This window comes from Corvus moneduloides, chromosome Z, assembly GCF_009650955.1.
Source record: "Corvus moneduloides isolate bCorMon1 chromosome Z, bCorMon1.pri, whole genome shotgun sequence".
Taxonomy (NCBI): Eukaryota; Metazoa; Chordata; class Aves; order Passeriformes; family Corvidae; genus Corvus; species Corvus moneduloides.
Genome location: NC_045511.1, coordinates 57,560,911 through 57,586,660, shown reverse-complemented (window position 1 = coordinate 57,586,660; position 25,750 = coordinate 57,560,911). Strand labels below are relative to the sequence as shown.

General features: G+C 41.2%; 2 protein-coding genes across 4 annotated transcripts in view; one reads left to right on the top strand and one right to left on the bottom strand.

The window, feature by feature from the left end:
- FOCAD (focadhesin) overlaps positions 1-2,566 on the top strand; it is a 96,557-nt gene extending 93,991 nt beyond the window's left edge. For both annotated transcript variants that reach the window (XM_032095771.1, XM_032095770.1), the window contains 2 exons: positions 681-756; positions 2,089-2,566. In XM_032095771.1, coding sequence (XP_031951662.1) covers positions 681-756; positions 2,089-2,162 — 150 coding nt within the window. In that variant the 3' untranslated portion in view covers positions 2,163-2,566. The remainder of the gene's footprint in view (positions 1-680; positions 757-2,088) is intronic.
- Positions 2,567-6,469: 3,903 nt separating this feature from the next.
- On the bottom strand, positions 6,470-24,377 carry HACD4 (3-hydroxyacyl-CoA dehydratase 4). Of its 2 annotated transcripts, XM_032096587.1 has the most exons (7): positions 24,263-24,371; positions 20,170-20,273; positions 19,171-19,298; positions 13,179-13,291; positions 10,672-10,778; positions 9,837-9,968; positions 6,470-9,116 (listed from the first exon to the last, which is right to left on the bottom strand). In XM_032096587.1, exons 2-7 carry the CDS (start codon positions 20,264-20,266, stop codon positions 9,034-9,036), a joined length of 660 nt encoding a protein of 219 aa, XP_031952478.1. In that variant the 5' UTR covers positions 20,267-20,273; positions 24,263-24,371; the 3' UTR covers positions 6,470-9,033. The 2 variants fall into 2 exon arrangements, with proteins under 2 accessions (XP_031952478.1, XP_031952479.1); XM_032096588.1 differs by lacking the exon at positions 6,470-9,116 and having other exon boundaries at positions 9,639-9,968; positions 19,171-19,268; positions 24,263-24,377.
- Between the last annotated feature and the right edge of the window lie 1,373 nt (positions 24,378-25,750).

Genomic DNA, 25,750 nt, shown 5'->3' with positions numbered 1-25,750 from the left:
ATTAATCTGTAGATTAATAGTTGGCTGTTTTGTGCAAACTGGAATCTGTTGAGAACTAGTTTCTCTGAGCATGTTCGTGTGCTCAGAGTTACCACTGAAATCAGAATTCAGAATGTGGAAGGAATGTAGGGGTGAGCTGTTAGTACGCAAGTGCCTAATTAGGTTTTAAGGAAGAATGTGAGGCCTTGCCCTGAAAATCATCCTTATGAGTTTGAAATACCATATTGTCATCCAGGCACCCTGCACTGCCAGAAAAAAATAACAAAAAATGAGGGAGGTCAAAAGAGGAACAAAGGCAATAAGAGTTCTGAAGGATTTGCAGTAAAACATTTGGACAAGAGACTGATAAGAAAGAATTATATTAATAGGTTAAAGGTATGAACAGGCAAGATGGAGGGAAGCTATTTAGTGTGCCGCCTTCTTGCAAAGAATTATTGCTGAGATAATGAGAAGGAACAAAGGGAGTTTCAGATCCAGCTGTGGGAAGAATTGTGCTGACAGGGAGATGTACTCTAGGGTGTTTTGTTTACTTTGGGCAGAAGCTTCTCTGGCCATTGCCTCTGATTAGATAACTGAATTTAGCAGAAATCAAATGTTGTCTGTCAAACTGAAAAGAGTTTGTCGTGTTCTGATACAAGGGCTCTTTTAATTCAGATTTTTCTTCATATTTCAATCTTCAGTTTATTGACTGGCTGATCAATATGATGGAATGTCCTAAGGAAGCATTATCAAAATCTTCCATGGACCTACTGAAAGGTAATGTATTTTTAATTGGGTCCTCATTTTTCCATAACTGTCAGTACAGATCAAAATACAGTTGTTGTAAGGAGTGAGATTTTGTCTTTGAGGACACTTTCACAGGTAAGTTGACATTCTTGTCTGTAACACCTTTATTTGTTGTCTCATCTGCAGATGCTTATGATATAGCACTTAGGGCCCAAAGGACGTAGAGGTACATCTAGTGTACAAGCTTATTTCATTGATAGATCTCTCTGTTGTTTTTGAAGTTAGCCTTAAAAATAAAATGCAACATACTATTGGGAAATCCTCCAGTACCAAAATACAAATTGCGTAACTTAGGTGCAACTGAAGACTGCACTGTGTGGAAGGGGTAGGAGGTGGACTAGGACAGCCTAGTAAAGTGGTCTGATAAAAAAGGAAAGAGAAATGAGGGTTGCTGAAAATATATATGAAAAGAAAGTTGGAAAGTAGACAGTATGTTGAATTATGGTAGGAGTTGTAGTCCCAGCATATATCCCATTGCTTACTTACATATGCAGGATCTGTGCAAGTCGTTTTAAGAGGACACCACAAATATTCTCAAGTGAAGTAAGTGCACTTGTGCACTTCCTTTGGACCACCTGATTTGTTGGACCTAAACAACGCTTCTTGAAATCCATTTATAAGTTATTTGCATTATTAGGATAATTAGCCTTGTTTTGAGGTCTGCAGTCTTTAGTCACACTCTGATAAATTCCCCTGTAGTGTCTGCTAATCTCCACCAGAAGCAATGCTAAGGGCTGTTGTAGAACCTCCTCTGTGTAACAGAGAGTTCTGATATTCACAGTATATTCTGAGTATTCCCTGATGGAGGTAAATCACTGTTCCCCTTGAGCTTTTCCATTTTTTTTTCTTTTTACATACTAGAACGTTAAAGTTCCATCTGAATAACTAGACTGTGACTAGTTTGGTTACGGGATTTTGTCTAAAAGCATGATCCTTTCAAACTGAGTTAAGGAATCAGTGAGTTGCATTTCCTATCAGTGAATTATGCAGAGGAATTAAGACTTTGTGCTTCTGTTGTTCCCACTGCCTTCTATGTCTGGGCTCATTGAATTTCAACTTTCTGCAATATCTGTATGCCTAAGTGATAGACTAATTAGAAGATGATGTGATATGATTTCAGTAGGAGACATGCCACAAAGCAGAGGAAGGGCTGGGTACATCACCACAAGTGAAAGAGTTATGAAAAGAGTCAGTAAAAGGAGAACTAAACCTATATGTGTTAGTAAAATTACTGGGAAGAATACTCTCACATCCTTTCCTTTGGACTGCACAACTTAATGTAATTTGTCCCTGTCTTCACAGTTACACTTCTGGCCTTGAGATCTCTTCCAGAGTTCAAGAAGAAAGCTGTGTGGACTAAAGCTTATGGGTGGTAGCTGCACACCGTACCTTATCCAATGAAGAAAACTGTCCATACTTGAAAACATAATATTATTACTCAGGCATCAAGAAGCTGTATTTCAAAGAGGTTTCCTATCACAAAGTTTGTAATTGGGTTTGGGGGTTTTTTTACCCTTTTGCCTTATCACAGATATTCCTAAGATGTAAAACAGTATTTTATCTTTAACTGATGTGTTACCGTTTTGCAAATGTGCTGAATCTAAATGAGAAATATACATTCAGTTTCAATTGAGTTGTTTCAGTGACATCTGGGAACCTCAAAAGCTGCAGTGAGATATTTCTTTAATTCGTGGATACTTTGAAGGAATGGCTGAAAATAAAATAAACTAGTAAAATTTGTTTGGATATAGCATATTTACTAAAGTATGTTTTAGTGTAACAGACTTTGAATGAGCATTATTTTAGCAATAACACAATGTTCCTGTGCAGTAGTGACAACACATTATCACTATGTAGTGTGAGCAGGGTTTCTGAAAGGGGTGGCATGCATGTCAATTTTGCAATGGCTTTATAAAGATCACTGAAATGAGTCAATGATCCTGATGACTTGTATCTGCAGCTCCAGGACAGCTGCAATTTTCTTTCCACTTCTAACTGTTTTTGTCTCCTTTACACTTCTTTGCACATAACGGGAGTTTTTCTCTGCCTCTAGGGAAAAGGGACAATACAGCAACTCTTTTCCACATTTATCATCTTAAATAGATTAGCCCCTGCTATTTTCCTTATTTAATACTTTTATCTTTCTAAAAGAATAGAGAATTTTTCCACTTTGCAATCTTGCCAAGACAGATCTTAAAAGAGCTTTTATATTTAGCAATCCTCCTTGCTGAAGTAGACAAAAATTAACTGAATATAATTGTTTGGGCACTGTTCCCTAGTGTCTTTCAAAACAGTACTGGTAAGAGCATTGTTGATTTTTTATCAGGTTGAAGGAAATGATATTGCCATACATCTAGAAGACACACCCTATTGGAGGAATTATCTTGTTTTCAGGACTGATAACATTTCCTCTGTAAAAGAAATTCTTGTCAGACTTGTCGGTCACTTTTCCCTGGAGGAGACAGAGAACAGACCTCATTGCAGTCTACAATTTCCTTGTGAGGGGAAGAGGAAGGGCAAGCACTGATCTCTTCTCTGTGGTGACCAGCAACAGGACCCGAGGGAATGGCCTGAAGCTGTGTCAGGAGACGTTTAGGTTGGATATTAGAAAAAGGTTCTTCCCCCAGAGGGTGGTTGGACAGGTGAACAGGCTCCCCAGGGCAATGGTCACAGCAGAAAACTTGACAGAGTTCAAGAAGCATTTGGACACTGCTCTCATGTGAGCACATGGTGTGACTCAGGATTGTCCTGTGCAGGTCCAGGAGCTGGACTTCGATGATCCTTGTGGCTTCCTTGCAACTCAGAATAGTCTATGATTCCGTGACTCTTTGTAGGATTTTCTCATCCCATAAGGGTACTTTGTGAAGGCAGTGAGCTTCACACAACAATTGGGCATTTCTTCCCTGATGGGGTGTGTGGAGGATTAATGCAGTACTTGTTTGCCTTTCCAAAATAGTGGGTAATTAGTGGTAATTTTTTGTTGCATATGCAACTCTATACTGAGAAAACTATCTAAAGGTGAATGTGCAGAAGGATTCACTGAAAGTCCTTGTCACCGAGTCAGTATCTCAGTTCATGACATTTTCATTTATGTGCACTTCTAAGTAACTTCTAACAAAGCCAAATATGTCAAATTTTAATGGTGCCATCTCTAATGTACTGTTTCAAACTAACTTACATCTTTAATCATCTCAGTTTGCATGTGTATTAGCATTTTAATTCAGATGAAATTTTGTCTTTTTTAAAGGGACTTGCTGTGTGATGCCTCCTTGCTGTGTTTCAGTTTGCATAAACATCTGAATTAACTGAATTCCTACTGATGTATAGTAGAAAATGTAAGCCAAGGGATGGCATAGCATGGCTTGAGGGTGGCAATGCTAACAGAGCTGCAGACAGCACTGAGAATTTAGGAGAATATCTGAAATGCTTCTACACCAACACACGATACAAGAAATAAACGGGATGAACTGGAAGCCTTCGTCAGCTCCCAGAGCTATGATATCATTTGGATTAGTGGGACTTTGTAGAATGAGTCCCATGACCGGAGTGCTGGCATGCAGGGCTGCAGGCTGTTCGAGAGGGATAGGCAAGGCAGGCATGCCAAAGGAGTTTCATTTTAAGGCAGAGGTTTCACTGTACATTGCTTGCAGTTAGGGATAATGTGGTTGAAAGCCTCTGAGTGAGACACATGGAACTACAGGCCTGTTAGTCTAACCTCATTACTGGGGAAAATTTACAGAGATCATACTGGTACTATTGAAAGGCATTTAAAGAACAGTACAACCATCAAGTACAGTCAACACGAGCTCACAGAGGGAAAGCCCTGCATAACTCATCTGATACTCTTCTGTGATACAGTCACCCACCGTGTGGGGCTTTTGATACTATCCCTTACAACATCTGTCTGAACAGACTGTTCAACGGTGAGATGAATGGGTTCATGGTGCACTGGTTAAAGAATGAAAGAACTGGTGAAAGGACAGAGCTCAGAGTTGTAGTGTGTGGGGCTGACAGTCACCAGCAGTGTTCCTCAGGATTCAATGTATTTATCCATGATCAGGAGGCATGAGTTGAATGCACCATTAGTACATTTGCTGGTAATACCAAATTTGAAACTTGCTGTTGACTGTTGAGGGACAAGAGGCCTTGCAGAAAGATGTGGATAGGCTGGAGTATTTGGCTATGATTAATGGCTTGAAATTTAACAAGTTAAAATCATGGATTCTGCATCTGGTGCAGAGTAGTGCCTGATACAAGTCTAAACGGGTCAATGAGTGGCTGGAGAGCAGCCCTGCGTAGAGAGATCTGGGGGTGCTGGTATCTCAAGATACCAAGATTTAAATTCACAGAATCACTGAATTGTTGGAGTGGGAAGGGACCTCTGGAGGGCAACACACCTTTCCTCATTGGCTCCCCCACCACTTGCACTAAGAAACTATCTTCCAGTATCTGCAGGAACTTCCTGGACTGTGTCTGCCAAGCCACGTTGGACCTCCAGCAAATACAGGGTTGTTGAACATCCAGAGGAGAACCAGGGGATCTCAAGGCTACTTCCAGCTGCCCATAGTAAGCCTCAACAACTTCCTTGTCCTGATCAGGTGGTCTGTAGTAAACGCCCACAACAGTGTCACTCATTTTAGCTCTCAACTCATTGTCTCTCTCTGGGCAGAGCTTGATGCTCTTTCATGTAAAGACCAACTCCACCACCTCACCTTGCTGACCTGGCCTTTCTAAAAGTACACAGGAATCCATGACAACATTCCAGTGGTGAGCTATCCCACCATGTCTCTATAATTGCAGTGGGATTATGGCTCTGTGACCACACAGAGATTTCCAGTTCCTGTTTATTCCCCATGCTCTGTGCATTTGTGTACAGGCACTTCAGGGAGGCAGTGGAGCATCCAGGCTCCCTAGGAGGGGTGTAAGAGGGTTCCCCATAGCCACACACACCCTTGATGTGGTTAGGCCTAGGACTCTCATCTTGAGGCAGCCAACATTGCCCTGGTTGGCATGGCCCACTCCCCAGGAGGAAGCAATGGCATGAGCATTGCCACTTTGGACCCCACCCACTGAGTCCTTCAGTTTAAAGCCCATCTCACCAAATTGGCCAGTCTGCTGCCAGAGCTTCTCTTGGTGTTCTTAGACAAGTGGATCCCATCCCTTCCTAACAGGCTACAATCATTGAAGTACAACTCACTGTCATAAAAGCCATTGTCTTAAACACTTTCTTGCCTGCCCAGTCCTGAGCTTTTCCAGGAACTTAGGTGAGGTATTGGAGCTGAAGTTACAGTGGCCTGTTATGGTCACACATGGAAGGCTGACTGCCTCGATCTCCCAACTGCCTGCCCCAAGTTACCAGTCTACCAGAAGGAGGTGAGGAAGTCTGTCATGAACTTCCTGCCTTTTTCATGCAGTTTAGGTTTGGGGGTCCTCTCCATAGTGAATTTTAAAGAATCCTTTTCCTATTCCAGCCTTTTAGCCAGCTATAAGACTCAAGACATAACTTTTTTTTTAGGATAAAACAATAAACATGGCTTAATCTGATATAGGTTTGACCTCAGCTGGCTTCCAGATGTCTGTTCAGCCCCATCTTCTCAACAGGACATTCATTCTCCCTCCTCCTCAACAGGACAGGGAGAAAATAGGATGAGAAAGTTCATAGGTCAAGATAAAGACACAGCGATCATTTACCATTCTCTGTCACAAAAACAGATTCAACTTGTGGAAGAAAAATTTATTGCCAATTAAAAATAGTATAGGATGGAAAGAAAAAAGGCAAAACTAAAATCACCTCCCCCCACTCCCTTCTTCATAGGCTCACTTTACTCCTTCATTCCTGCATCTTCTACCTCCTTCCTCCCCAGGTAGTACAAGGTGGGTAGGGCATGAGGGTTGCACTTAGTTGATAAACCTTAATCTCTGCTGCTTGTTTTCCTTCATACTGTTGCCCTGGTCCAGCCTGGGGTCCCTCCCATGGGATACAGTCCTTCATGGTTTCTTCTCACAAGCTGCAGCTTTTCAAGCATTGGTCTAGCATAGATCCTTTCCATGGGGTACAGTCCATTAGGAAAAAGCTGCTTCAGTGTGGGTCCCTAATGGGCCACAGTTCCTACTTTGCTTGTGTGGGCTCTCCATGGCCTGCAGCTTCCCTCAGGGCACAGCCACCTGCTCCAGCCTGGGACCCTCCACAGGCTGCCATGTGGATATTGTCTGGTGTGTTTTTCTCCATGGGTTGCAGAGGGACAAGCTGATCCACCATGGCCCACAGGGGAATCTGCTGCAGTGCCTAAAGTAGCTCTTCTTCTCCACTGACCTTGGTGTCTACAGAGCTGTTTCTCTTACATTGTTCTTACTCTTCTTTCTCACAGCTGCTGCGTGACATTTCTTAGCTTTTCTTAAGTTTTCAGAGAGATGCCATGCCATCGTCTTTGCTGTTTGGCTCAGCAGTGTCCTGCGGCACCTCAGTTTTGGAACTGGTTGGAACCAGCTGTTTCTGACACAGGGGAAGCCTATGGCTTCTTGTGGAAGCTGTTCCTGCACCTTCTCCATTGCCAAAGCCTTGACATGTAAACCCAGTACAATATCATATGTCATGTTTTCTCCTATAGGGTTAACTCCAGGCAGCTTGGTGACAAACATGTTAGATTGAATTTCCAGGGGAAAAATGTTCATGTTTCAACTTTAGCAAGTTATATAGGTTTGATGTGGACTTACTCTGGCTGTCTTCAAAACAGTCATCTTACTCAGCTGCTCTATATGTTTCTTCACAATGTTCATACTCGAATCAGTTTGGGTCAGACAGAAGCCCAAAGTACTCCCATTTATCTACTAAGTTCCAAATTTCTGTTTGCAGTGCTTTGAAAAGAAATAATCCCAGGTTGATGCTAAACTATTCTATTGTGTGATATTGTTGCTTGTGGTCTGCAAATGCTCGGTGGTCACAACAGTCTGCAGGCATTGTCTGCCAAATGTATTAAATAAATAAAAATTCTAGGAGGTGACCTTTCGTAACAAATTAATTTAGCTTCACTGTTTCCTTACATAACGTCTTAGGCCGCATGGTTTAAAAAGTCATACAGGCAAAAGCCTCTTCATAGTGTAATAGTGTTTACTTTCCCTTTAAATATTATCATCTCTCCTACTCCTATTACCTTGCCTCCCTTCCCACAGTTTTCAGTCAGCTAAAAAAAAAAAAAAATACCCTCACTTTTCTCCCCCACAGGCTTGAATTGAAATGTAGGTGAAAATCAATACGGATGAAACATCAGAAAAGCTCCTGCCAGCCTCTAAGGAATTATTTGGCTATTTTTGCCTGTACAGTCCACTGGGTATAGCTGTTTATATTCCTCATTCCCAGCCTTTGAAAAGCCTGTGTTCTAGTTGCATTCTCACACATTATCCTACAGAAGTATGAGGAGCAAATACAATTGTGTAAAATGGCTAGAATTTTGCACATGGCTTTTGATAGTCATTCAGTTCCCTTTGAAGAACAACATATATTTGACCTGACTACATCACACTTCTTTTGCACGCATCTGTCTGCTGTTCAGCATGGAAGAAAGTCATTGTGGGGGAAGAGAGAGACATGCCAAACACATGATTTTAAGTGTTTCTTTCTGACCTTTAAACATCCCCTTGAATATATAGGAGATGAGTCCCTTAACACTTCCTTTTCTGATTTAGCTGCATTTTCTGGACTCTTCTTTTGATAACTGAAGGATGAGGCCAGAATGTGGGGGATCCTTAGTGAATGCCTGGGCTAATCAGCATGTCAGTCTCATAGGTTGCAAAGGTTCTGACTTCTACCCCTTGAGAGATTCCAGTTCTAGCCAATTTAGTATTTATATGTGAGGCACATACATGTTGGCCTAGTATAAAGTAATCTTATAGATTAAATGATATTGTCATTTCAGAATATCTGTATAGAATGAGATAAGAATTAACACCAAAATGAGGGTGTGACTGTGATTTGTGGCACTCCTAAATTTTTTAAGAATTCTATAACATATATTAGAAAAAATACATTAATTTTAAAATCTCTGGACACTTGAAGTCAAAACTTTCAGAAGTTGCTCCATTTCTGAGGTGCATTCAAGAGATCTGCCTTTTCTGAAAATTCTACACAGCCAGAAAATGTTCATGTGAAGAAGAGTTTTTCATTGAGATATCTTTGTCCACTTTGTTTTTAATTATGACATGCAGCAATACACTAGGAATGTATTTTTTCCTTCCAAACAAAATATCAACTTAACTTCTTTTATTTTTGATGTTGCCTGTCCCTAGGTGTGCCATTCTCTCATGGAAGAGGTTCTGGATGACAAAGCACATGCCTGAATCAAAACACAAAATGGTGTAAGAACAAGGGAGTAGAATTCAAACTGTCTTCAATTAGTTTAGAAGGAACAATAAGAGCATTTATCTGGCAACCTTGCACAGTTCCTTCCATGTACTTAGGATCAGAACACTACATCATAAGGATGAGATCCTTCAAATTCATGTTAAAGCCGATGACAGAACAAAGACTTCTGTATGATGCAGCTAAATCCAGCAGAAATTTTTCGAAAGTATTTTGGTGAAAAGGAGAAGGGATCTATTTACATGCAGGTTTTGGAGTGGCCTTGTTTTTTCATCCCTTTGAATAATCAAGCTGTAAAAGTCTTAATTTCGATAAAACTTCTCATCCCAGCTAGGAGTTATGAGTGAGGAAGAGTTGCACAGAACCAGAGTATGATCAAATGGGAATTGATTTTTTAAAAAAGCAAACAAAAAAGCAAGTTTCACTAAATAGCTGTAAGGCTGGGATCACTGAAACAATTTTTATTGGTTTGTATTTTTATGCACGATACATGGTATCTTGCAGATTTAACTGTTTGTATTTGAAAGATACTGGAAATCAAAACAGGTAGTGATGCACTTCCCTGCAGTGGTCTGCAGGAGATGTGGCAGAGAGAGTTAGAATTTGTGAAAGGCCTGGTACTGATTTGATTTTTTCTTGCCATAGGCATCCCAGTTGTGTTGAGATCCAGTTTTCTGGAATATGAGATACTTACCTGTAAAGAGCACTAGCAGGTACATTTTCAGAACATACGGGAAGTAGATTGAGAAGGTGAATGGAAATGGTAGCTTGATGGAGTATGTGCCAAAGGATTCAAAATAAGGCAGTGATACACCAATTGCAAATCCTGTAAAAACATGGTGAATCCTTAGTCTAAAAGAAGCAGAAGATCATCAAAAAGCTTAATGTACAAGTCAGTTACTTTTTATATTTTATATACTGATACATATACATATGCATTCGTATGCATATGCACATTTTCTCCTTGAGTTCAGTTTTGTAGGTTTGGAGTGCTGATTGCTGTTAATACTAGAATTAATAAATATATCTTATTCATTAACGAGTTCTGTCAGAAACAAGTGTTTTCAGTGTGTTCTCAGTGGGTAGAGTTCTTGGTGTAACTATGATACTGCCCTGAGCCAGTAAGGTCAGCCTCAGCGGGGAAGAAGCTTTGTAAGTTGCTGTCTAATATGGTGAGTCTGGAAGGGAGGAATCCCTATGTCATTTATGAGAATATTTTCTGCTTTACTCAGAAAAAAAGAACATTTTCCTATATTTTTAAAAACTGAAACAAAACCAAGCCAACAAAAACCCACCAAAACCTACCAGACACACAACCCCCAAAACCCAGAGAGTCCATATTAAAGAAAAAGTAACAGAAAAAAGAGACACAGGTGGCATACAGGTTAGTATGAAGGTACATGAACATTTCTGACAACTTTGGCAGCGCATGAGGAACTATGTTAAACACAAATGGCAATTGAAGTGATCACATTTTTTTGAAGAATATTAAGGAAGCAAGTGGTTGATATCCCTTCCCACCTCCTTACCTTTAGCCAGAACTGAAAGGGGATAGAGTGGGATGCACAGTGAGAAGTTGAGCCATGTTAGTGGTAGGTAGTATATGCCCATCCTTGCCAACATGTTGTAAGTGTACCTGCAATAAGAGGAAAGCAGATGAGCTCAGAGGAAATTATGATGTCTTTAGAATAAAGTTACACTACTGGAAAATTCAAAGGAATTGCAGAAGAACTTGGAGCTGTCTGAGTAAATTTCAGAGCGGCAACTGTTTTCATTCAGGCTCCAATGCCTGAAAGCAGGTGGTTCATTTTTTTCAGCAGGGTGGTGCTACCCTAGAGCAGGCAATAAAGCCCTCCAGACAGACAGCTCAGTCAGAGACCAGCATGATTTCATACTGGTCCAACAGAAAATGGATTTCAGATGGGGGTGTTGCAACTGAGAGGGGCAGGCAGAATATGACTGTTGCTTGGGACCAAGAAAATTCTGATTTATGACTGCTGAGTCACTGCTGTTTATGACTGAGCTGAATCACTGCTGGAGAAGGTTAAACAAGAAGGCAATTTCAGGTACTTAACCTTCTGTAGTACATGTCCCCCTCTCCTGGACCTCAGAAGGGGTAGTAGGTCCAAAAAAAGCGTTTGCTCACCAGTGCATTGCAGCATTTTGTTCTTACGTGGTTTTTACTGTTGCTCACTGGGAGACCAGAATGCCTAGGACTTCACTCTGCAAAGGTGACCTAATCTTGGTGTGATCTTAAAAGCGGTACAGCAGCTTTCCAAACACTGGAGAAACAGGTCTGGTTGCATTTTTGGTCAGCTGAAAGACTTTTTGCACTGTGGCCTTCCTAGAGATATTACCCAAGACTTTCTGACAGATGAAACTAGTGTTAAACAAACTTCCTGTATTCCCTTCTTATTGATTAATTTGATTAATTTTGCATCACACCTGGACTGTAGAAGAGTGTGAGAGGCTGAAAATGTACCATTGTCTCTCAAGGTTGCCCTCTGCAACCTCAGGATTATCTCCATTTTTTACTATTGTTGCTTTTAAGGCTGAATCTCAACCCAATACAAAAAGGAAACAGCTACTCCTTCTCTACACAATTCCATGGGCTGTTGATGGTATAAGAAGGAAAGACTAGTTATAGAAAACCTTGCAGAATTTGCTCTCAGTATATCACTAGCCATGATGCATAACAAATAGTCCTTCAGGGAAATTTATATCCCTGAAAGTTTATGTGGAAAAACTTGTAATATTTCAAGAGTAGTTGGCTAAGGGATGGGATAGATCCTTATGCACTTCTAGACATGAACATTTCCTTGAGATATTAGGACGTGGCACAGGTGCTGTAAAGTAAATCAGGTAAGAATTCTAAAATTGTATGAGTTGTACTATGGTTTATTTGAATTGGTCATTTGCTGCTGTAGACCACAGTAGCTTTCCTGTTAAACAACTGCTGTTACTGCTGTGGTGCTTAACTCTGTTCTTTAGCAAGGGTAGAAAATAATGATGCATCAATAGGACTATTATGCACTGACAGAACTTTACAGCCAATATTGTTTATACCTTTGGCATTTCTCCAGCTGCACTGAACCCTTTCATTTCAGATTAGGTTCCACTGTTTTAGCTTTACAAACTTCAAAAAGAAATGGGATGGAACTATAAACAAAATAATTAATACAAGTAGTAGCCTATTAACATATGCAGTTCAAAATACTCTGAAGCTGACTTAAAATCTTTATCTTTTCTGACACTTTCCTGTTTCAGATCTCTTTTATAACGTTTCCTTTGCTGCCAAAATCCATATTCTTCAGTCAGTCTGCTAAGCAATATATTTAAATTAGCAGAAAAAAAAAGATTTCGCTTCATTACATAGGTTGCTGTGAGAGCTGTGTCTTCTTAAAATGCTTCTTAATTCCATATGTACCTGCTCTAAGTCTACAGACTGAGGTGCATAGAGACTTACATTACATATGAGAAATGTTTGTTGTTCTTGTGGTGTGATATATGCCCTACTACCAAAACTCTTAGTCTCCTGCAGCAGGAGCTCTTGGCTTTTTGGAAAGCACGGTGCAGTTAACCCAGAATAGTCTTTCTGCCTTCACAAGAAGTTCTGCTGGTGCTGCCTTACTGTGCTGTCAATCTTGGATTAAAGTGGATAAAAAAATAAAATAATAAAGCAACAGGATGGTAATGGCAACCAGGATGGTTTCAAGAATTCCTGCTCTCCAGAAGGTAGTTTTGATTTCCCTCTAAATTTTTGTTAAAAACATCAAAGCCTTTGAACTACAAATATTAATACTGTCTGCTAATGCATTCCTCTATCTTACGTCTGTAAGTTCCTTTGCCTCTTAACCATGTGGATTTTTGTAAAAGTCATTAAGTAACTTATAAGGCTCAAGCTTTTACTTAAAAATGGATATTATGCTTTGCCAATTTTGAAACAATTAAATGAGCCTTGCTGCACAATGGGGGTGGAGTTCTTCTGGCAAGAATAACCCATTTTCCCCTCATGGTTTTGATGTTGACTCCTTACCTGACCACATCTAATAAATTCCAAAGGAAAAATAAAACACACACGACATATTTCCCTTGAACTTCTTCCTGACTGTTGATCACGACAAATAAAACAATTATTCTCTCAGTGATCTGAAAAGAAAAGAAAACTTTGAATTCAGGTAGCACCTTCTGTAGCAGTTATTTCTGTGGCATTTGGCGAAATAGGAGGCCACAAATGGATCCAGTTTTCTTTACACAAAATCAGCAGTGAATGTTTTGCTTCATAGCCTGCTTTTGTTCAAGGTCCTTCAGCAAAGGGAAGTGGGCACTGCTGGCTGCAGCATCAAAGACCCGTTATGGTAAGTGTGGAAGTTTGCTTGCCAGCTGGGATGACTTGGGTTTGTACCCAAGGAAACCACGGAGGTCCTGGAAGCAAGGACTATTCCTGCTGCACCTAGGTACTTGGAGGGCTGGCAGGGATAAGCTTCTTTGCTTGTACGCTGTGTGGGAGGCAGTGGTATAGAGAAGGCCCTTCTTGGGAGGGTTGTATGCCAGAAAGTACTAATCTTACACTCCCAGATCTGTTTTTCATATCTTGGAGATCTGTGTTGCAAGGAATCTCTTTCATGTAAGATTTGCAGAAAGAAGGAGGAAAAGTAGAATTCCTTATCTTTCTTTCCATCTTATTCTTGGTTAGGGGAAGTGGGTTTAAGCTTGTCACTTACGTGAATGATTGCCACAATATTTATGTCCTAATATTTTTCTAGTGGTTGAACTTTATCCAACCCACAAATAAAAAGATAAAAGTGGATTAAAGAGGCAGTGTCTCCAGCTTAAAATAAATACATCGGTAACATTAAAGCTCAAGAAATTAAAAACAAGTGTGTCTTTTTGCAGCTTTCCTGACAACTTTTCTAACAGTATCCATGCCCTGTCCTATAAAGTAAATGTATCAGTACTGCCAAGAGTTGTTTGTCAAGCTGTCCCAGAACAGTAACAATTCACTCTGATTTACACTCTATTTGAAACTGTTGAAGTAGAAAACATGCACCTAAGCAGTTGGTATGAATCGATATAGCTTCACTGGGCTGGGTTTTTTACCCAATGCCATGTCTTCCATAAGGTACGTTAGTTGTAATGATTTCACAAGTTGAGATGTCAAGTCAGTTAAAAGTTACAAAATGAAAGTGGATTACCAAGGTTGTTTTTATAAGTGCTGTTATTCTGCACTGGTTTCCCCTTATTCCTACCTTAAACGAAGTAAGAATTTTGCCTCTCAGCAAGTTTGTGTTGTAGTTTTGCAATATAATATTTAAGGATTCCTGCATGGACAATTCTAACCACAAACTCTCTTTTTTCACAAACCACACCTGTCAGATAAAGCAGCCTCACTTCACTATTCAGCAAAATACGTGGAGCAATTTTTTGTACAGAAATAGAGCATGTGTGTCCCCCAGGGATCTGGTTCCTCATCTTGGAAAGCACTGAGGGGCCACAACAGCTAAAAATGGTTTTCCTGCTTCTCACCCTCCTCTGTCATCTGTGCTGCTGATCCCATAGGTTCCAAACTGAGGAACTGATTTTTAAAAAGGTCAGATTTTGGCAGACTTTTGTACAGATGGGTCAGGAAACAGAAAGTGAGAGCTAACATGTCCTGTGTTTGTGCACTGATGCTGAGGAACATGGCAGAAATATGGGGGAACTGGAATTATTGATGCAGATCTGAAACCAGATAGAAGAGAGATACAAGAAACATGGCAAGGCAACCATCATCATAAGGAAATCAAAACAAAGGTAAAAGCTCGGTGAGCACTGGGTGGGATTGTGTGCTGGAGAGAACAGATAAAATAGAATCTGAGTTAAAATTGTTAGATAAAGAGTGGTAAAGAATGCAGCATTGGTGGTATGGGCATTTTCTTACTGACTCTAAAATCAGACTGAGAGGTGTAGAGAGAGTTCTGCAATATTGTTAATACAAGAGCTGTTTCAGAGAATTGCCACAGGTAGTTGTCCTAGAGACCAAGGGGTTTATCACGATAATGAAAAGATGGACATATTTTGAGATGTCAGAAGATTGGAAGATTTGGAAGATTTTCCAAATGGTCGCTCCTTTTTCAGGAAGCAGCTGGGTGGAAATGTGCTAGAAAACAGCATGGGATAAATGATCAGGATCTGGTCCCATTTTAATGAGAGAAAGGAAGGTAGTTACCATTTCAAACTCCAGTTTGAAACTTCAGTTTCAAACAGATTTATGCTGGCCAATGAGACAGAGTGACTATAGAGACCCACAATTCAGCCTTATAATCTGGAAGTGTAAGAAGCTGTGGATTTTCTTCTCTCCCCAGGATACAAGCAGAAACATGAGGCAGTGAGAACCACCTAGGTGGAGCTCAGCAGATTTCCTCCATCAGAGATTCAGACTGGGAAAGGGGAGCAATGGAGGCACTCAGCTTTACTAGTTACACATGATGGAACTCAGTAATCAGACTGTAAAGTATGTTAAGCACCTGCAAGAGCAGGAAACTGGAGATAGCACTGCTCCCTGTGAGATACTTTGTTCCTGTTAGACTGCAGTCTCATCTGGCAAGCAATGGGCTGCACAAAGCAGCCACCAGACACTGAAACTGGAAAGACGTGGCCTTGCTCTGGAGCACATCTGTGGGGCAGGACACAGAGCTGGCTGCTCAGGACAATTGTGATGTCCCCGTGAGGACAGACAGTGGCATCCTACCTCTTTTTCTGCATAAATCAGGAGGTTGCCTGCCTGCTTGCCTTTATTCTCTTTCCTTTCATAGCACTCCTAGCTTTAGGTAACCCACAAAAATCAAAGGTAAGTGCAGGGGTTAGTCAAAGGCTGGGGACATTTTCTGCAAGTGAAGAGGCAGGGTGCTACTTGGAGAAGAGTAGTACATGTTGATATTGTGCTTCTGGACACACATATCTGTATGCATTTATACATGGAGTCATGTACATATATAAATACACATATGCACACATAGATAAAATGCACGTGCTGCTGCTCAGCTGTGGATAATTTCCTGTGTGGATCATCTGTCCTTGCATGAATGAAAATATTCTCTGTTGCTACTCTCTTGCTTTAAAATAAAAAAAAGCACAGAACTCTATGTTTTCACATTCATAAAAAGGAAGTATGTGCTAACATATCACAAAGCATAAATACAATGTTTTCAGTTTTCATTTCTTCTTTGAACTCAAATTGGAATTACCTTCCTTTTCTGACACTGATCTCTCACAGGATACAGCAAGTTCTGTAGAGTGACATAATTTTCTGCAAGACAGTCTGAGTTTTTAATCAAGTAAGTGAAACAGAGCAAATTTGGCTAGAAAAAATAGCATATTCACTTCTGTTTTTTAATAACCATGACTATGCAGTTTCGTAGTCGGTACCTGAAACACTTACGTAGCTCTTCAATGTAGTGTTTATTAAAAAAAAAAAAAAAAAAAAAAAAAAGTGAGAAAAGTGACACTAAATATTTAAAGTTAAAAATTAATGTTTTTATCACAAAGTCATAGTACATTGCTTTTGGTTTGGTAAATCAAATCCTGTTTGCACAGGGTGAAGAACTCTGTTTGTTTCACAAAAATACCAGTCTTTTCTTAGACCTTTCCTCTCTCCTTGCTATGGTACCAGCCCTGTCAGCCTTTACTCCCTAGCCAGACTATCATATTTCATTATCTTCTGTTTTGGTGAGAACAATGACATGTGACATGTTCTCCTGCCCTCCTCCAGTTATTTATTAAGTTATAAATGCCCTGAGGAACATCCCTTTGCACCAGCTTTGTGACCATCCCCTGCCTCACTTTCCTCCAGCGCATCCATCACACAAGACTAATTTTTTCTTTCATGGTGTGAAGGCCTTGGCCTACCTTGCTCTTCTCAGGTCCTTGGGGGCCTGAGACTTTGTCCCTCAAGGATTTTTTCCAGAAGACTCCTCCGAGTTTGTTTTTCCACTATCTGTATTGTGTATCTCAAAGTGTTTTCCTTAAATGCTACTAAACCATGACAAATGCAATAATAGGCATAAACCTTTCACTGAAGGATGCATTTAAATCTTTCATTTGCTATAATGCCTACAGAAAACCTGCCACCACAGGGCCCTTTCATAGCTTGTTTTACTCAATGTTAATTTACACCTCCACCCATGTGACATTGCCTGAGCCAGCCATTCTCTCATCCTAGCGATCACTGAAGGTGAGCTTCACCGTGGATGTGCGTATATATGTCTGTTATGAGGGATGCATACAGGAATATGTTTTAAGCTCAAAGTCAGAATAGGTGGTGGGAGCACAGAACCAGGCAGCCACTATCTAATTCTTGCACCTTTATCAGTGCCTGACTGTGCAGTAATCTAGTAGGCTGCAGCAAGGTAAACATCTCTTAACTAACTGTCCTTCCCTCACTCATTGTGGAAAATACACTGTTTCTTTCTTCCTAAGAGGCAGTGAAGAAAGTGTGACAAGGCATGTGGGAGCAGTGCTGGCACACAGCTGCTTAACCCACGCTCTCTCAGCAAAAGTGGGTAAGCCACGTGACAGCAGAGTCTCCACCAAAGAGCTTATACATCTTGTTTGGAGCATGAGACTGCTGCTAACATCAAGGGAAGAGAGTTGTTTGTGGTGAGAGTGCAGCTGGGGAAAGAACCAAGTAAGGATCCAAAACCATATTTGGTGTGACGTGAACACTGGGAGTCACACTGCTGTATCATTCCATGAGCTGCCTCTCCATGCTGCCCTGGAGAGCACTGCACAAACTGCACTGCCCAAGAAAGTTTTCTTGTTCAGAATATCCATTTCATGCTAATGTCATTTGTGGTGACAGAGAACAGTGCTTGTGCAGGCTTTCCTGATCTCTGCCTTCTGTAAGTCTGGCAAGGAAAGAAACACACTATGTCAGGGCTGGGGAATGTGTAAACTCTGCCAGGACAAGGCTTGTTTTAATGACTAAGAGCAGGCTGCTCTTCTTTCCAAGACATGTGAGATTTGTTACAGGTCACAGTAGATAGGAGACTTTTTTCTCCCCTAGATTAGTGTCAAAGCATATGAATTTAAGCAGGGAAAAGCAGTTATTTGCATTTTGCTGAATTTGCTACCATGCTTAGTGAGCAGTGTAAAGAACAGAGATCTGTAGTGGTCAATTAGTTATTTAGTTATTTAGACATTAGTTAATGAAGATTTGAAAAGAAGAACATCTTCACGCATGAATATATCATTTGACAAAAATGGGCTATCCAGAAAATTAAAAACATAACTAACTACTCTTGGTCTTCTACCTTCTGACTGCTGAGAGCAGTGTAAGTTTCACCATTATTCAAATACTAAGGACTGGAAAGGTTGGAAGGTAAATTCAGGTCATCATTTTGCTTTTTCCAATGCATTAAGAAAAAATACCAAAACCTGAGATTAACACCCAAAAGGAAAAAAACAGTGTGGCAAGGAAAATATCAGAGTATCATCTTACTTTCTGCTATAGCATGTGATCTTTTGGCTGGTTTTCTGCCTACAGTTGAACATATGACACACTAGGAGGGAAAAAGACCAGCCTGTTTAAACAGGGAACTTACTGGAAGTCAGGGAAAAAAAAGAGAGTTGATCACCTCTGGAAGGAAGGGAAGATAACTTGGGTACTACTGGGATGCCAGGAGGTTACGTAGGGAGAAAATTAGAAGGTCCAAGCCCCCCTGGAATTTAATTTGATGACTGCAATCGGCCACTGACCCACTTCTGCTAGTGGCCACTCATCTGGACATTTTCTGGGTCTGTGCTGTAGAGCAAACATACTCACTATTCACTTTCACTCAAAAAGAAACACGTTGACAGAACAGTTCTTTCCCAACCAGCCCAGTTCTGAGGAAGCAATTCCTGAAGTTGGCAAACTATCAGCAAACCAGGCTCCCTGAGGATGGCTGCAGGTGCAACATTCAGGATAGTTCGGCCTGGGCTTGTCCCCAGGGACAGCTATAGCTGATGTGTGTTGGTCATGAAAGGAGAGTCTTGAGGAACAAACTTACCTGCAAAAACCTGGGGAGGAAACGGCTTTTGTCAATGCCGATGAGGATGTGCAGGATCTCCAATACAGATAACAGCTGGCAAAGGCGCATTACAAGTCCTATGGAGTAAAACGTGTCAGCCAGTGAATCTACAGACAAAATGGAGAGGAAGATTAGAGGATGGTTATACAGTAAAAGTCTGGAGCAACTACTGGGTTTGCTTTTACCCTATCATCACTGGAGATGACAAGAAATAAAGTTTACACAGTACCAAACTTCTGGGTAGCAGAAGCAAAGCTTCAGGGAGTGGAGGAGGCAATCCACTCTGAGTGTGTCTCTGACACAGAGGCAGGAAGCTGAGAAAACAATTAAATTCCCTATACTTAATGCGTGGGCAAACACTGTGCAGGATGTGTTGGTTTAGAGATACCGCTCTAGGGTATTTCTAAATAGGAGAAAATGTTGAGGAAATGCATGAGGAATTTCTAAACACTAGGACGTGTTGAGTTCCTGCCTCTATATGCACTGCCTAAAACAACTAGTCCAGAAGGCAGGCATTTTATATGCCTAAAACTGTCCATTTTAAGTTATTTTAAATTTCCAGTCACTTGCTTTCTATTTTTGTCTTAACCCCAGGCAAGAGAAAGAGAAATATATTGTAATGTTTTTGGAGATAGAGAGTCATGTGCAATAACCACAAAGATATTCTCTCCTGGTGGCTTCAGTAAGATTAATATTTGCCATGATGACTGGACCTAGTCACATTTAGGTCTATGTCTAATTCAAATATTACTAGCATGCTGCTGAATATTAAAGCTCATTAGCAAAACAAGAGCTTCGTTCCCAGTGTGACAATGGTAAAAGGCACAAGTAATTTGTTCATTATTATCTTTCTGATTGAATTACACAGTCCCTGGTATTGGACATACACACATTCAGAATCTTAACTTTAACTTGATATTTCTGTGTGTCTGTCACTGCCGCTTAAAATGTTTAAGGAAAATAGAGAAGGAACCTTACCTTTTCCAAATGTCATGAACCTGATGATCATATTTGTAAATATCCATGAATGTCCACAGAATTGCATTAAGTCATACACAAACAGGTAGATGTTCATGGTAAAGCTGTGGAAAGTCAAAATAATAAACTATATGACCAACAATAACATTCTGCACCCTCTTTGCACATGTTAGTAAATCAAAGAAAAAGAGCTGAAATTGAGAACAACCCTGCCCAGAAAGACTTGGGGGTTCTGGTGGAGGAGAGGTAGGACATGACCCAGCAATGTGCTCTTGCAGCTCAGAAAGCCAAATGTGTCCTGGGCTGCATCCAAAGCAGCAAGGCCAGGGAGGGGATTCTGCCCCTCTGCTCTGCTCTGGTGAGACCCCACCTGCAGTGCTGCATCCAGCTCTGGGGTCCCCAGCACAGGAAGGACATGGACCTGTTGGAGAGAGTCCAGAGGAGGCCACCAAGTTGATCAGAGGGATGGAGCACCTCTCCTGCGAGGAAAGGCTGGGAGAACTGAGATTGTTCAGCCTGGAGAAGAGAAGGCTTCAGGATGACCTGATGGTGGCCTTCCAATATATGAAATGAACTCAACAAGATGGAGACTATTTACAAGAGCATGTAGTGACAGGACAAGGGAGAATGGCTTTAGACTGAAAGAGGGCAGGGTTAGATTAGATATTAAGAAGACAGTCTAATGTGAGGATGGTGAGGCATTGGCACAGGTTACCCAGAGAAGTTGTGGATGCCCCATCCCTGTCAGTGTTCAATGCCACGAGAAGGGTGAGGCTCTGAGCAACGTGGACCCATGGCAGGGGTGTTGGAACCAGATGAAGCTGAATGGAACTTAACAATTCTTAATGTCCCTTCCAAACCAAACCATTCCTTGAGTCTCTGATTCTATGAAATATAAACAGATCAGTGAAAACTGTGTGTGTCTCTCAGAGGCCCCAGAACAGAACTCTGTCTAACGCATCGAAGAGAAATTTGTGCCTCCAGATGAAGACGTGTCTAAACAAAGATTTTCCACTAACTTCTGGATTCAAGTTGTATTTAATAAACAAAATCTTCTCCTGTTGGAGAAGACTACATTTTGTAGCTATTCTAACCTAATTTTCGTGGTAATCTGACTTGTTGCAAAATTTCGTAGGCTCTGGATATACTTAATTTCCCATAAATGTATTTGCTTCTGACCTATTCTGAAATGAGAGGCTTGCCTGTCCTCCAGCTGCAAGACTAATTTTTGGGAAATCAACTTGTTAATTTCGTACTGGAATTTATGTGTTGGACCTATTAATTTCTTGCCCTAGTAAACAGTATTCTCTTTAAGTTGTGCCTTGATCCTGTGTGTTTGTGTGGTATGTCTCTGCCAACAAACTTCATTTCATTTATATCTGTACATTAATAAATGGACTAAATATCTCTGTTCAAAAATATCTAAATTTGATAAATGCCTGTACTTTATTCATAGCATTGGACCATAAGCTACAATATAGAGTTATTTAAATTGATCTAGATAAACTGATCTTCTAAATTTTTATTCTAAGTAAATCCCAGGGAAGTAATAAAAAGTGCTTGTCTTCCTATTTTCCACTTATGTAGGATGACAGCTATTCATATCTATAAGCACATTCACTCCTATAAGCACAAAAAGATTTGTGGGAATAAAATATCTCCCAAGAGACATCACTGATACTGTGAAAATAAGACAGAAGGACCCAAACAAAGGAATCTGTTCCATATATAACCTCCTTTTAGGAAAAGTAAGATACAACTGAATTGAACTAAAGTCCAGTGAGATCAATTAATATTGATCCAAATTCCATCTGTTTTATTACTGAATGACACTTTGTTCCATCTTGTGGTAAGAGAAAGTTGGGAAACTATATACTGTAAGAAGACAAAAAATTAAGAACATTGTTCTGTGTTAAGAAACAGCCTTATTGCTGGATGGATAGGAATTACTGTATGGAAGTTACAGGAACAGATATGAAAATCTTGAGTCTTTCCAGTCAGCAGCTCCACCACTCTCTTTGGTCTGATACTGCTGTGTGGGCTTCGCACTGGATGCAAGATGAGCATATGGTTTCTCTCTTCTGAAGTTTAGTTTGCTACATCTGTCTGTCATCCTCAGAGCCTGTCTTTCAGTGATTTGGGTGTATTTTCCAAAATCTTCCTGCACTGCCTGGCTAGAAAGCTGTTGTTTCTGCAGTTCTTAAGGTACTTAATCTTCACTAAACACAGAGTAACATTTGTAAATGCAGCCTCACATTAGTGTTTTGGCAATGTGGCAGCTGTTGCACGTTACAACACATCATCTTTAAAATGTACCAGTGACTGCTGAAATGTGTACAGATTGTTGACATTTATGGAGAGTCCCATATTCCCCAAGGAGTGTAGAGATGTGGTGGCAGGCAGTGTGCTGGTGTTACACGGCAGACAGATCCCGGCCTCAGAGCTGCAAGCAGCACAGCTCCCTCCCTTGCTGATGCTCTCCACTGTGAAGAAACAGCCCTGATCTGAGAATGCATCACACTTTTTTCACCCTACTTTGTTAATCCCTGCACAAAAGGTACCTAAAACCAAACAAATGCCTTTCACAGAAGTGAAGAAATCTGAAGAGACTGAAAGGTGATTTCAGTGTGATAAAAGGAAACTGAAATGCAACTTTTCACTGAGGTCCTTCTCATCCGAAGGCTGACCTCTTTGCCTAGAGAAACAGAAGCAGGCTGAAGATAACCCATTTGCCTGTCTCAACAGCACTGTGTCACAACACAAAATTCAGTCATCTGCTTCTATGTGAAAGCTCACTGGCAGAAGAGATGGTCTTTTTTTAGATTCCCAGCTCCCATCAGTTCACAGAAGGGATGATTCCACATTTCACTCACAGAACCTGCTTCTGCAGCACTGTTGCAGACAAAACACAGACTATCCATCAGGTAGTGCTTCAGTCCCTGAGCCTGCCCCAGACTTGCTGGCTAGTCTTCCAAACCTCACTTTGCCACCCTGGTGCCTCACCTCCTGCCACATTCCTCCCTTGGAGTGTGATTTGCTTTAAGGTGTTCAAGTTTCTTTCATTTGAAGGCATTGGCATGTCACAGCACATTTCAGTACTCTTGCCTGCATTGGTATCAGGAGAAAGAAACAAACATGGGTCTTGCAGGAGATAGACCCAGAAGGCTGCACTTGCTGTCTGCTGTTTTAATTGTCAGTTTCACCTTGTTTACTGTGGATGATTTTATGCCAAATAGATTGAAATGCCAGGGATGCACTTATCTCATGTAATATCAACCTTGCTTAGCAGAAAACTTATCTGCTTTCTCTGTGGGCTCAAAACACAGAAAACTAGACAAAATGTAAGCAATGTCAGAACTAGCACCCACAGCAAAGATTTTATCATTTTAGTTGCAAAGCCTGGTGTATTTCCTCGGGCAGAAATTTCACAAAGTGTAGCTGTTGCATGCTATTATTTTTACCACAAAGGTCTTCGGTGTGTCTCTGTGGTAACTATCATCCAAGGCAAGCGTGGAGGTAGGTGCCCTCAGTGTCTGAAGGGTGGTCAGGAGCATGCTCTCCGTGAGCTAAGGTGACAGCACAGCCGAGGCACCCAGCTCAGGCCAGCCCTCGACCCATCTATGTGTCCCTTACAGGGTGCCAGCACGAAGGCCACACTCAGGTTGCTCTCAGGGCGTGTCCCACGCAGAGGGTCCCACCCAGGCCTGCGTGCACAGAGCACTTCCCTGCCCCTCAGGGCTCCTGTGCTCGGCTGCCTTTGCGTGTGCCTGTGCTGGTTGACCACACATGAGGAACCAGCCCTCGTGCTGAAACCAGAGAGCAATGTTCCTTTTTTTTTTTTTTTTTCCCCACCAGGCAAGATTTGCTAGAAAATTCCCTCTGCTGACATGGTTTCCTTCTAAGTCACATTAAGTCATGTTGGTCTGAACTTCTGTGTCTTCCCCTTCCCACCCATGACAAGCTGCAAGCTCTGCAGTTCAGGAAGAAGAGAGTTGCTGAGTAGAGCTGTTGTACTTTTCTCCCACAGGCACATCCCACCCACTGTTTTTTTGCATTTGAGCAGTCTATGTCACCTGCACTCAAGAAGTATTACCTGTTGCAGGGGTCGGATTGCTGCTGCTGCTCCTGAGCTTTCTCCTTTTTCCTCTCTGCAGCTGCAACAGCTGTTTGTTAGGAGATCACCCCTCCTCTTTCCTCTTCCCCCACCCCACGACGTCACCGTATGTAGCACTAAGCAGGAACAACACTGCACTTCCCGAGAAAGAAGTTTCTAAACCCAAATATCTCCACTGCATTTGCCCTGATCCTCAACCATCCAGCCCAGCCCAGCCTAGCCCGATCTAAACTTCCCTACCCTACCCTAACCTAATCTAAATTGATATCTTACTGTTGTACCAGTAAGCTAGTCTGTAAATCCCACTAACTTTATTCCTTAACCCAGAGCAATGTTTTAACGGATTACTAGAGAGAAGAAATGCAAAATTGTAATGCTTCTTTTATCCTTAGATCATCAGCACTACAGCAATGCTATAAACCCTATCAAATGATCAGGAAAGATGGGACCACAGCATAAAAGGAGAACTTTAAATTACTTCAGATAGAGGAAAGAATTTTCCACTTACATAGAAATGTGTGGTTTTTCATGCCCCTGTGAAATATGGACACTACTGGCAGGGTGAAAATATGCATCCTAGTTTACTTCTGCCCTAAGTGTCTGGGATATCTCAGCATAAATCAGATGAAGAATACTCTGACTTGTTTATAAACACCCTTCTGCCAATAAGTAAGTTTTGCCACAGGCATTCGTGTTGAAATCACACCCCATCCTGCAGTGAGGTTTGAAATTTGATACTGTAAATGAAGAATGCACTGAGAACATAATATGCATAGGATGTCCTGTGTAGGTACCAAATGCTGGAGGATAAAATATCCCTTTCTGGGTCTCCTCCCTATTGCAAGTGGCAGTGAGCTCCTGCCAGGACCATCTCTGCTCCCTGTGGTGTCCTGGAGAGATGTGAAATGCCTCCCTGGCTAGTGGATGATTTCCTGACAGGGACAGAGGGACACTGTGTTTTCCACAGTTGTATCTCCCACCTGAGACCTGAGCACAAGGGTCACACAGTTACAACTGGCTTTCCTGCCATGTGGCAGCTTACTTTCACTACTTCAGAATCATCTTTTTCTAGGCTAAAGAGTTTCTGTCTTTCTCAGGAGGAAATAATATATCAGTGTTAAATAGAGAGTTAGGCAATTAAACATACCATTATTGAAAGGCTTAGCTGAGCTCTTGCAAACAGCCTCCACACTGCCTGCCTGTGGGAGGACAACTGGAGTGACTAATGCTGTCAGGAGTGCAGCTCACCACTGCAACCACTGTAACAAGATCCAGGAGCAGAAAGAACAGCTCTTTTCGAATACCTAAAAGAAACAAAGCTCACATAGCTTTGTGACGTGCAAAACCTTGTTGGCTAACATAGGTGATAAAGTGTCGGGGGTTGACACTGTCCCAATGCCATGAAAGCTGCTCACTCACTCCTCTCTGCAGCTGGACAGAGAACAGATAATTTAACGAAGGGTTCAT